The sequence below is a fragment of the Anguilla rostrata genome, chromosome 3 (genome assembly GCF_018555375.3).
Source record: "Anguilla rostrata isolate EN2019 chromosome 3, ASM1855537v3, whole genome shotgun sequence".
Lineage (NCBI taxonomy): Eukaryota > Metazoa > Chordata > Actinopteri > Anguilliformes > Anguillidae > Anguilla > Anguilla rostrata.
The window spans coordinates 10,333,718-10,346,942 of NC_057935.1; the positions used below are offsets into that span (position 1 = coordinate 10,333,718).

Consider the following 13,225-nt stretch of genomic DNA (forward strand, 5'->3'; position numbering starts at 1 on the left):
AATCTTAACTTTGAATCTTCTTAACATCTGTCATAACTTAGAAAAGAAAAACATAAATAGGTGTGATGTGGTGCCATGCTAACATAGTTAAATGTACATGTTAGCAATGGATATACTTGTGCTTGTTGCCAAATGGGGCATTTGAGAATTTAGAGGTCTTAACCAAAGTCACAGCTCCACAGATTAAATAGTTCCCTGACTGTTTCAAATAAATAACAGTGTGTAGTACCAACTTTAAATCACACTTACATTCTTAATCATGTAGTCAGTCCATTTTAAAAGAGAACGTTTGTGTAAAAAGAATTAGAAAGTTATTTGGCATGCTCGTTAGACAGGTCACTGGTAGAGTAATTACCATTACATTAAGTCAAACAAATCATTGAAAATGTTGCTGTTAAAGCTTGCAGTTAAGGAAATGAACTGGCTTGGTGTTATGAGAGTTCAATAGAATATTCACTGAAATTGGCTTCCTTCTGATTTAAACACACAAACTACAAAATCCACTACGAGGGAAACTAGTAAACAACACGTGCACAAGTTCCCTTCATTTCAGATTCAACATACGCACCAATTTCCCCATTTACAGAAAAACACTGTCCTCAACATACCATCACTGTTTTACAAAGGTGCAAAGTGCAGGGGTCAGAAAGTAAAAGTTCTGCCATGCATTTATTCCACCCATGAACTTGGCCAGCTGATTTCACTAATGAGTTGTACCTCCTGGCAGAGGAATTGTGTTCATTAGCAAACTCAGGTGATTGGAACAAAATACTGGGAAGGACTTCTACTTTCTGAACCCGGACTTTCCACCTTTGCTGTTTTTCTACTCATATCCGCCCTTGCTGCAGTACATTGACTCCATTTGTTGTTTAGAATTTATTCTCAGATCCTTTCACTTGTTTTTAAGGCATTCGGCACCTTCATATTGTACATCTCAGAAATGTTACCTAGTTACCAGCTCAAATGGAATTTAAAATCATCCAATGCCAACTTGCTCAATGTGCCCAAAGGTAAACTGAAGAGTGGTGGAGCAGCCTTTTCATTTTATGCACCCAGATTTTGGAATACACTCCCTCAAAATATCAGAGTGGCACCATCCATTTAAAAAGTTTAAAATGCACCTTTTTAAGAAAAAAAAGAGGAAAGAAGTTTTTTCTTGATCACATTTATTTTTATGGGCATTGTATTATTATTATTATTATTATTATTATTATTATTATTATTATTATTATGTTTTCAGAGGGAGTATAAGAACACACAGCATATGACTTTTTGCCTGTGTAGAAACAGAATCCACAATGTATTGAGGAGTTACTTTCCATAAGTCCAGTTTTACCAAATTAAATGATCTTTTTTTAAAATGTCATTTGTGTTTCGATCTAAAATGTTTCAATCGATATTTTTTCTGTTCAAAAGTAACGAGGGCACGTCGGATGGACAAATGGTCAGCTACGTGCAGTTACTGGTATGGCGTCACCTTGTGGAATTTTTTATTTACTACAAGAAGTAATTATTTTTTAGGCTTTTCGGCGAATGACCCGTGCTGATGTTGTAGCCTATTGTCTAACAGATGACTTGCTACAAACACTTAAGGTCGTGCATAACAAAAGAGCGCCTCCTTATATTTACGCAATATCACATGTAGTAGGCTACATACATCAGCCAACAAGAACTGCCCCGGGAGACGGGGGAGGGTAGTCTGACGGCAGTTCTAACCACAACCGCACACCATGACCCAAAGCTGACCCTACCCATTGCCAGCCAACCAATCGCTGACATTTAAAAAGAAAACCTGCCTGCAAGCCTCATCCTAGATTCGGGGAACTGGGAAACTGATCACCGGGTTGCTGGACAACATGCTGTCTTGTCCTGTCCTGAAAGGGAAATCTGGTTTTTATGAACTGTTGCAAAGAACAGGATTATTTAAAAGACTAATAAAACTGATCACACCGTAAAAAGAAAATGACATCACTTGGGAAGTAGACTACGTTGAGATAACCGAACACTTTACAGACCTCACGGATATTGACACGATACCGAATACACAGCTCTTTGCCTTAACTTGAGGGACAAAACGAGCGCTGCATTCCATTAATCCCTCTGGAACAAAAACATGGCAGTGGACTATAAATTACTTCTTATTTCCTCTACAACATTAGACTATGCGAAATAATTAGCCCTGTCATGATCCCATTGTTGTTGTTTCACGCATTAATAACAGGTAACCTTGCAGGCAACGTAGGCCTACCGTAATGTAATTCATACCAGAAAAGCTTTTTGAATTTGAGAGAGAGAGAGAGAAGGAGAGAGAGAGAGAGAGGGAGAGAGAGAGAGAGAGAGGGAGAGAAAACGGGGCTAGCTGGCTGGCCTGGCCGGGTGTCTGCGGTTCTGTCACGGTGAGGGGGGAGAGGAGCGGGCGGTGCTGCCGAAATCCCTCAGAAATGTTCGTTTTGGATCTCTTTCTTTGCTTACATACCTCCCTCACGCCCTCTCCCTCCCTCTCTCAAACTCTTTCTCATTCTTGTTATTTTTTTCCCCTCAAGTTCTGAAACGAAGGATCAGAATACAGTACTTTCAAAACAGTATAGCTCGGACAGCTTCCTGTGCTTGGCGGAGCTGGTTGCTTTTCTCCTCACTGTTACGGCCTTGGTGTTGTCCGGTATACAGTGACTGGGAAGGAAGGTGGGGGTTTACGGGGTTGTAATTTTTTTTTTCTTCAGCTGAACTGTGCGAAATAGAGAGAGCGCAGCCGCACGCCGTGATTTTTGGCTCTACCTCAGGTACTTACTGCTTGTGTCAAAGACCATAGGGGAAGAGACCGTGTTGTGCTTTTTTCCGGCTCCAGGTTGCCCTTTTGTTTCAGTCTGTTACAGTAACAACGGTGTGCCCGTGGCCTCACAGCATCGCACACGACTGACTAATCTCATTTGGATCCAATAAGTGTGTGTGTGTGTGTGTGTGAGAGAGAGAGAGAGAGAGAGAGAGAGAGAGGGAGGGGGAGGATTGATCTGCCGCCGTTAAAATCTTGTTCTGTTTTTTCTCGGAGTGAGATCTCTGCTAGCTGACTCTCATGTAAGGGACCTCATCTATGCCAGAAAGCATTTACGGGAAGAAATCTTGACATTTTTTTAAACAGATGTACATATTTTTATCCGCAAAAAAGTGCAGCGAGCTTTCTGTTTTCCACGGGTTTGTTTTTCAGTTATGTTCGGAACGAAAGAATCCACTGAGACACAGAAAGGGAGAACGGAGCAGGTTCTGAGGTCGGTCTGTCAGTGCTATTAGGTACACTGTTTTCGCTGCACAGATTGACTTTGTTTCTGCAAACAAGATACATCCCTTACTCGACTTTAAACTTCAAGATCGTCGCTACCTAGATGTCATGACTTTGGATTTTAAGAGCTGCTGGCTATTTGCAGACGATTTGTTAAAATAAAAAAATATATAAAAAGCTCGGATTGCATTTTTCTTTCACAAATTTTTGAGGATGATGTCATGTTCTTGTGATTGGACTGGTATTGTGTCGGAGCACGGTGAGGCAGCGACCGACTGAGAGCGGAGAGAGCGGGGTTTGCGGGAATCAGGTGCGGTGTGTGGCGGTACTCCCCCGTTGTCGCGTGTGCCTGCATCCCCTCGCAGCTGTCTTTGATCTCTCCACCCCCTCTTTCTCCTCTTTTCACCCCTATACTCCGTTCACAATCTCCTGCGCTGGACCACTCCGGGCACTCCATGCTGTGTCTCGGCCACTGCAGGTCCCTTTCCCCTGGCCCTCGGACTCTTAAACATCTTCGGAAGGCATAGCCATGACCGAGCCCAGCCTGCAGCACTCGGAGCCCGCAGAGCAGCCGTCCGTTCGCCGCTCTCCTCTCCACCTTGCCCAGGTGTCCTGCCTCCCGCGGCCAGGACATTCACATCACAGGGAGTAGACCAGCTACGTTCCCGTTTCCCTACCCACCCTCCTCCCCCCTTCCCTCCCCTCCACTCCCCTCTTCTCTTATTCCCTCTTTACACCTAAAGTGTCCCTGCCTTTACCAGCGCGCATCTTTACATTTCGGAGATTTCATTTTCCAATGATCTGAAATGACTCGGCAAATATAAGCTATTTGTTTTAAAAGTAGAAGAAATTTAAGCAAATTTTTATTTTTGTAATTAAAGCAACGATAAAAGGCAAGCAACTGCACTTTATTCTTGACGTTTGCAAAGACATCCTGTCAGTTTGACACTCAACCCTCGAAACACCACGCGGATAACCTGCAGCCCGTTTGGAAGGAATCACCTGGAGGAAAATTCGTGGAAACTTATCCTGAGTCTTGCAGAAGCCTTTTTCACCTGTATCTCGGAATACTGCACGCCTGTACCTCTGCCACATCCCGGGACGGAGACTACAGAGAGCCTGTCACCTCAGTACACCTCACTCCGCCCCCGCAAGCACGAGGGGCCTGGCGCGCACCGCTAATGCGCTCAGGAGTCTCCGGAATCCCCCTGTCCAGTGAACGGAATACAAAGAGGCGTCTAGTCTCTGGATTTTCAAAACTGCTCCAGGATTCGATTCTCCCTCGCCGGCAGTGGGAACAGACTCGGGGTGAAATTGCTCCGTGGCCGTGGAAGCGATGCGGTCCATTCTATCAACAGTGGCTTTCCTGTAAGTTACCACCGCTCGCATTAGTTGAGACGGTTTTGTCTATGCGGTCTGACAAGGCTTCATAACCTGTAATGCAGCTGATCTATGCAATATTTTCTATTAAAACGTGATTTTTATCTGTAAGCCCCAATGTAAAGTAAAAATGGTTCCCGAGATGTTGTACGATGAGTATCTTAAATGAAATAGCCTAATTAAGCAGACATGTTCTGCTCTGAGGAAGATGCCGATCATTAAAATAACCCAGGGGACATTACAGAAAAAAGATATTTTATTCTCAAGGATCCATTCACAAATACCTGCATCCCACAATCACACAACAACTAGTGCTACAGGTCTCACAGCAAGCAAAGCTAAAGGACATTCCAGAAAGGCACATTAAGAAAGTATCTGAGTCATTTGGCAAACAGATTTGGTTGTGGCTGAACCCACAACCTTTTGGGTCCAGAGTTAAACACTCTAACCACTACTCTACTTCTGTTGGGTTATTTTAACATCGGATGAAGAACTCAGTCTAACCTAACGTTCCCATTTTTGAGTATTTGTGCAGACCCATTTGTGATGCACAGTCGGTTTGAGCAGAGCAGACCTCTTGTGCTGCATAGCCAATGTACACAGACCTGTTGCATTGTGTAGCTGACATCAGCTGTCCCATCCTGTTTCAGTTTCTGTTCATACACCCTGAATCTGATTAGTGCTGACCACTGCACACCACTAGATAACAGTGTTGAGTTTACTGGTCTGGATCCGCCCGGAAAGAGTACCTAAAACAGGTGCACCATGCTCTACTCCTGTAGAGAGCAGATGCACAGTTTCTGCTTCCCTGGTGCTGCCCCAGCCAAGCTGACCCTGGGTCAGCCACTTCCACCTTGCTTTGCTGATACAGTAGTACTGTAAATCAGCAGTTACTATCCTTTCTTGTTTTTCTCACTTTCTCACTCCCTCCCTCTCTCTGTCTCTCTCTTTCTCTCTCCCTCCCTCTCTCCTTCTTCTCCGTCTCTCTCTCTCTGTCTCTCTCTCTCTCTCTCTCTCTCCTTCTTCTCCGTCTCTCTCTCTCTCTCTCTCTCCCTCTCTCCCTGTCGTACATCTGTCTTTGCTTTGCCCCAGATGTGGGCTGTGCTCCAAGTGTCTCCACATCTGTTGGCAGTGCAGGGCAGCGTGCCGGAGTCAGCAGATGGGAGCTTTAGCGTAGCGTAGGGGAGGAAGCCGACAGCAAGCCCTCAAAGAGGAGCTTTGCTTCAGCTCAACTGGTACGGTTTGCCACACCAAAGACTGCCTTCGTTATCATGCTCATACTCACCGTCATCGTCATCATTATGATCATTGTCACTGTCCTTGTCAACATCTAAGCCCTCAGCCACACATCCCAGTAGCTTTTTCTTGCCCGATGGCTGAAGCTGAATTTCTTTGGGCGTAGTATTGGACAGGAGACCCCCTGGAAAACCAGGCTCCTTCTGGAAGTGGTCTTTGATAGACGGTGGTCTTCTCTCTGGACCGTGAAAAAGAGCCAATGCCATAGTGCTGTGAGGGGACACTGCAGTAGAGGAGGCTGTCTTTCAGACAAGATGCCTCACTGTGGTCATTAAAGATCTCATGGTGCACATCTCAAAGAGACAGGTCATTAACTGACGTCTTGTTCAAACTGGCCATTGCCCCTTATGGTCAGCTGGCTGTACAGTCCCTTGCAATTCACCTTGATTGCTGTGGTCATTGGTGTAACTGAGAGGCTGTAAGCTGGTCTTTGTGGTTAAATACGAGTTGATAATTATAACACCTTGAGGTTTTCATCACTGGGATTGCTCCTGAGTCTCCAAGACCGAGCCGCACTGGTGAAGGGTGTGGTCAGGAGGCACGGTGGAACAAACCCCCCCCCCTCCCCTCCTCACCCACAGCAGGGGAAACAGCTGTGAGAACAAAGTCATCTCTTGGATTACAGTGGCAGTCGCTTTAGGACTGCTGATTAATCAGAACTGTCACTTTCCAACCCCTTGGCAGACGGCGAAAACCAGCCGCAAATCTCCCAGATCTCTCACCTGCTCTGCAGCCAGCGCAGCCAGCTGTGTGGCACCAGCTGTGCTCCGATTGCTTTATGCAGAGCAGTGGTTAGAGGGATGGACTCTGGACCTTATTACTGTGGGCTGAGGTAGTGTAGCTGTTAGAGCTGAGGACTCTGGACCAGAAGGCTATGTAGTACTGGTTTGAAGACTGGACTCAACCTAACCTGAGCTTGACTTTTATTTATGCTTCATGGCTATAGTATTATTTTGTGCCATAAGTTTTGTCAGCGGGCTTTCATAATGGGGTGTAAGTTAACTCTAAAACAGCTGTTTGTAAACTGGGTTCTGATAACCATGTGATTACCATACTGATTAGAAATGGTATCCCACCTATAAATGAATGAAAACTGCATTATAGAGTTTGTAATGCCTCACTGATAGGCAAAGGTGAAGCGTGCCTCTCTTGCTTTAGTGTGGCTTGCTAATTCGGAACATTCCTCGATGTGTAACTTTTCTCCCATTTCATGTACTGTCAGCGGGATTTTCAATTTGCAAGCAGAATCCTGTTCAACAATCACAATTATCTCCATACGGGTTTCCGTGTAACTACGGGGTGATTCCACTCCATTTGTGGAGAGAGCTGATGCTCAGCTCTTAAACGTTCCCTCAGCATGCAGCGGTGCAGCATAATGGTGGGCTTGTAACTCCAAGGTTGTTGGTTCGATTCCCAGGTGAGGCACCGCTGTTGAGCAGATACTTAACCTGTTTCACTAAATAGCCAGCCATATACATGGATTCTCTGTGAATAGAATGTACGGTGTACAAGTTGCTCTGGATCAGAGTGTCTGCAAAATGCCTAGAATGTAATGTAACAGTATAAGCATGTGAAAACCCTTGCCTGCAACATTGTGAGAAATGTTATGTGGCTGGATATTGGCTTTGGACCCCAGCCCAGTATGCATTTGGTAAGATGAGTACACAGTTGGTTAAACTGGTATGCAGTGGCTAAGACGCAGATGCGGTTTCTTAGACTGGTTTGCAGTTGGTTTGACTGGTCTGTAATGGGTTCTGTGTATAGAATTCCGGGGGCCATAGTGAGTTCCCGCTGTATTATGTGGCTGCATCTGTCACCATGAGAGACTGCTTATTTTGACACTGACAGGAAGTGCTGGATGCTCCAAAGGGAAGGTGTGTAGTATCAGGAAGTGTACCCCCACAACCTGGGCGCTGATGTGCAACTGTGTCCCATTCACTCACATGCTGTGTATCTGCTCTTCTTCTCAGAGGTTTCCAGGCATTGTGGGTTGTCTGCAGTCCTTTGCAGGTGAGTATGCACTGTGAGTTTGTGTGTGTGTGCATGTGTGTGTGTCCAATGGTGATATGGAACAGCAAGATTAACAGAGTGGCATAATCTGAACTGTGTATCTGTGTGTGTGCGTGTGTGTTTGGTCCGGCAGGTGTTTGCTGTAGATGGTGTGAATTTCAGTGTGCACGTGGAGAATCAGACGCGGGTTCGAGACGCTATGAGCCGGAGGCAGCACAGGGTGTACCAGCTGTACAGCCGGACCAGCGGGAAACACGTTCAGGTGCTGGGCAGGAGAATCAGCGCCCGCGGCGAGGATGGCGACAAATATGGTACCGCACACGCAACACGCCACACCCACATACACACACATCATACATCACACACATACATCATACATCACACACCATACACCACACATCGCACACAGCACACACCACGTACAACATGTGATACATCACACACAATGTGCCACACTGCACACACCACAGCACACGCCACACACCACACACCATACATCACACACCATACATCACACGCACAAATGCACAATCACCACTGGCAGACAGAGGAATAAGACCACACCGCCTGCAGCTGACATGATTTAAACAGTCAAACAGGAGCAGAGAGAGAGAGAGAAAGAGAGAGAGAGAGGAGAGAAATAAAGACCAAGAGACAAGGAGAGAGAAAGGGAGTGGGGGAGAAAGAGGAAGAGGGTGAGAGAAAGAGAGTGACTGCGCAGAGTGTTAGACTGACTGTTAGACACAATCCCTCAATCGATCAGGAAGGAGAGTGGGGGGAGAGAGAGAGAGAGAGAGAGAGAAAGAGAAAGGGAAAGAGGGAGATTGTGCAGGAGTGTTAGACACAATCTCTCCATCGATCAGTCCATTGATTCCCCATCTGCTCTCTCCTCCTCCTGCTTTAAAAGAGCAGACGGTCCCCGCCCCGCCTCGGCCCCTGTCAGCCAGCGAACAGGTCTGAGCATGTCGATAAAGACACAATCAATGCCCCGGGAAAGACAGGAGGGAGGCAGCGGGGCAGGCGCATTCACAGCCACCCTCACTCACCCTCCAATTCTCTGCGCTGTTATATACGACCGCGGCCGTGTGGAGAATTTACACCGCCATTGATTACGGCCTTCTCATCATCGTCAGCAAAGTAGCCTGCAACAAATGAAAAAACGCACGAAAACTGCAGAGAACAACATATGCTTATGTATGTACACATGTATGTATACATATGCATGTGTGCGTGCATTTATTTTTGTGCATGAGTGTGTATATGTAAATATATATACACACACATGCTATATTTATGTGTGTATCCGTGTGTGTGCATGTGTGAGTGGCGTGTGTGTGTGTGTGGATATGTGCGTGTGTGTGTGTATGTGTGTGTGTGTGGTGTGTGTAGAGGAAGAGAGGAGGGAAGCGTATTGATTTCATGTGACCTCTGAGCTGAGTAAGGTCATACTCAACCATCTTATTGCTTTTTTTAAACAGGCATATTTTCCCTTTCTCTTCCATAAACACACCTCCCCCTGTCTCACATTTTCAAAGTGGGTGTGTTGATGTTTACCTTAAGATCCAAAAACGGAAATTCAGAATTTTGATGGATTCAGTGATCTTGCAATGTGCACTTTGACTGAGAGTGAGTGAGAGAGACAGTGAGTTAGCAAGGGAGAGAGAGAGAGAGCACAAGAGAGAGGGGAGGGAGAGAGAGAGAGAGAGAGAGAGGGAGGGCATAAAAGAAGAGAGATTGAGTGGGGAGGAATGGATGGAAAGAGCAGGGGGCAGGGGTAGGAGGGAGGGGGATGTGTGGATGACTGAAAGTGTAAACAGTATTCTGTTTACCTGACCAGCGACATCCAGCACATAACTCTGGAAAATGCAACTCTTAAGAGGACTCAGCGTACAGGCTGATCAGAGAGAAGAGTCAGAGAACAGTCAGTACACAGATGAGTCAGAGTCAGAGCATAGAGGAGCAAACAGAGTCAAAATGCACAGTCTATCCAGGCAAGAGAGACAGCACAGAGAACTCTCTGTGGATTCAGAGCAGAATGACAGAACACGGGACAGTCAGAGCGCAGTCATCAAAGCACATAGTCAGAGTACACACGAGTCAATGCGGTCCAAGCAGTGAGGAGTCACAGCACGGTCAGGCAACACAGCCACAGTGCAGAGTCTGAGTCAAAGTACAGGAGAGCCGAAGCAGAATCTCAACATAGAAGAGTCACAGTGCAGTCAGTCTGATTTCACAGGAGTCAAAGCAGAGGCAGAGTAATGAGGAGTCATTATAATGATGTGCAGTCAGACAACAGAGCATAGAGCATGAAGTCTGAGCACACTGCAGTAAAACTGCGTAGTCAAAGAGCAAAAGGAATTATGGCAGCATCAGACCACAGAGTTTAACCCGCTTGAGATTTTAAGCGCATGTTGATTTCCAAACTGCATGTGTAAGAGGGTGAGAAGGCGGTCGGTTTGGCTGAGTCAAGAAGTGCCGGGTGCTCTAACAGCACGTCTATCTGCTGTGTGTGTGTGTGTGTGTGTCTGTCTGTCTGTCTTCCTCTAATACCATGTCTGTCTTTCTGTCTCTTCACAAGCCCAGCTTGTAGTGGAGGCGGACACTTTTGGCAGCCAGGTGAGAATCCGTGGCAAAGAGACCAACTACTACCTGTGCATGAACCGGCGGGGGAAGCTGGTGGGAAAGGTGAGTAAGGGTGCGGGTTACCCCCACCTCCTCAAATACGCCGCACTCCAAACACGCAAACACCTGAAGTGGTCGATTTTGGAGTGCAGGGCCATAACGCACCCTTTGTCAGGTTCACCTCAGAGCCCAGAGAGGGTCTGGGAGCGACTCCAGCTTCGGCAGAGACAGGAATGTCTTTCTCACTGAAAGGTTCCTGTTCCCTCCGCACCTGGAGAGCGCCGTTGGCCGGGGCGCACGCTGTGTGTATTAGGACTGTCAACACCTTCTGCACAACCTGACATAGCTGCGCGCGCGCGCCTGTGTGTGTGTGTTTCGCCAGAAGGCCAGCAATCGCAGCGCGGACTGCGTGTTCGTGGAGAAGGTTCTGGAGAACCACTACACGGCGCTGATGTCGGCGCGCTACGCCGGCTGGTACGTGGGCTTCACCAAGAGGGGGCGCCCTCGCCGCGGCCCGCACACCCTGCCCAACCAGCAGGACGTCCACTTCATGAAGCGCCTCCCCCCGGGTGAGCAGCCCCACACCCAGCCGTTCCGCTTCACCACCGTCAGCAAGAGAAGCAAGAGGGTGAGAGCGGCCAGACCCCACTGAGCCCTGAGAGAGACTTCATACACGTGTACACTCACACGCACACATGCACACACACACTCACACACATACACTCACACGCACACATGCACACACACACTCACACACACACATACACACGCGACACACACACACACATGCACACACAAACACACATGCACACACCACTCACACACACACACACACACACATACATGCTCACGCACACACTCACTCACACACACACACACACACACACTGTCTCTCTCTTGCTTCTCTTACACACGCAGACACACATACACAGACACACACATTCTTTCTTTCTTACTCTGTCTCACACAAACAGACACACACACACAAACACACACACACTATTTCTCTCTCTCTCAAACACACAGGCGATGCAAAAGGTTAGTGGGGGAGGCTGCTTCAGCATGTAACTTGGAGCTGGACTTGCTGGACACTGCTCAACTTAGCACAGAGTGCATGCCAGGTCCAGAGCCCAGGGGCCAGGGGGTGGAACAGAGTCTACACACCCCTCCAGCACCCCCCCCTCCCTCCCCCCCCTCTCACTCCTGGACCAGAGCAGGAAGACAGATCCTCACGGGACACCGCTCACTGCACAAAGAGAGAGAGAGAGCTCTCGCACCAGTCGGGATGTCAAAACAGGAAGTGGACATCGCACCGCAAAATGGACATTGCAACAGGAAGTTGGGAAAGCAGGAAGTGGAATATGAACTGGACTGAAGGACATTTCCTCCTCCCCAATATGTGTGTGTGTGAGTGTGCGCATGAGTGAGTGAATGTGAGAAAGAGTGTATGCATTTGCAAGAATGTTTGCATCAGAGGTGGGCTAAAAAGCTAAAACCAAAATAGGTTTGACTAAAGCTTACCTGCCTCCAACAGTCTCCGGTACAAACGTAAGGGTCAGGACTGGAACACCCCAAACAAAAAGACAAAAAAACAAAACAAAAAACTAAAAAAAAAAAAACGTGCAGCCACCAAAGACAACTGGATACCAATGACGCTCCCCTCCCCCTCCTCCTGTTGGGTTTATGTAGGAGGTGGGGGGGCCCGAGGGGGGGGGCGGGAGAGAGCGGCATTTCTCTGTATTTGTGTTTTATAGAAGCGACACAGGGAGCTCGGCTCTTGCTCACGGAATGATACAGAATGCTGCTAAAGACACATTCAGTGTAAAACCAAAGTCTCATACAAAAATATTAAAGGGAACAAGTATGAAAAAAAAGATCTATAAAGACGAAAACAAAAAATAAGCGATTGTTATTATTGTTATTGTTATTATAAAACTATTTATTTCACCTCTGTACCCGGCGGCCATTTTAAAGCCATTCTGGCTGCCTCCACCATTAAAGAGGAACAGAACGGTGTCTGTTTCACACTATGTCGTCATTGTGGTCTTTATTGTCTTTAGTCGTTCAGACTTTTTCATATGAGGGGATACACAGTGTGTATCAGAGCTGGAAATGGTTACATACAGGAATGTGTATATAACATACATAAACGAAGATTGAATGTGTGCACATCTAAAACTATAGACAGGTGTTGGGCAAACAAATATATAGAACCATAAGAAAAAAAAGCTTACCCACACAATGCTTTAAAATTCTCCCAGTCAGTGTCTAATAAAGAGACAACGATTTGACCAGGGGTCTTTGTCAGTTACCTGACGAAAACCAGCTGGTTGAAATGATGTCTCCTTACTATACATAAACACATGGCTGTGTGAATGATGAACACACACAGCGTGTTCTTTACTATACATTAGCACATGGTTGTGCAAATGAACGCACACAATTTGCATCAAATACACTAACCAGTGGCAGGAGACATGTTCCCCACAAACATCGCATCTCTACGAATCAAGCAATATTGCCATGTTAATGTGATGAGACAGCAGTTGTGTTGGCTAGCAGTGACGCGAAGCAGGCAGTGACAGACACACAGATTAATAGATGGAAGGGTAGATAAGCACAGTGATGCAGACAGACAAGCAG

At 46.7% G+C, this 13,225-nt stretch overlaps 1 protein-coding gene across 2 annotated transcripts; it reads left to right on the forward strand.

Moving 5' to 3' along the window:
• Window positions 1-2,412: 2,412 nt before the first annotated feature.
• fgf18a (fibroblast growth factor 18a) lies at window positions 2,413-12,620 on the forward strand. Of its 2 annotated transcripts, XM_064326005.1 has the most exons (6): window positions 2,413-4,642; window positions 7,921-7,960; window positions 8,094-8,271; window positions 10,539-10,645; window positions 10,965-11,151; window positions 11,609-12,620. In XM_064326005.1, exons 1-6 carry the CDS (start codon window positions 4,611-4,613, stop codon window positions 11,623-11,625), a joined length of 561 nt encoding a protein of 186 aa, XP_064182075.1. In that variant the 5' UTR covers window positions 2,413-4,610; the 3' UTR covers window positions 11,626-12,620. The 2 variants fall into 2 exon arrangements, with proteins under 2 accessions (XP_064182075.1, XP_064182074.1); XM_064326004.1 differs by lacking the exon at window positions 11,609-12,620 and having other exon boundaries at window positions 2,414-4,642; window positions 10,965-11,345.
• Window positions 12,621-13,225: the final 605 nt, after the last annotated feature.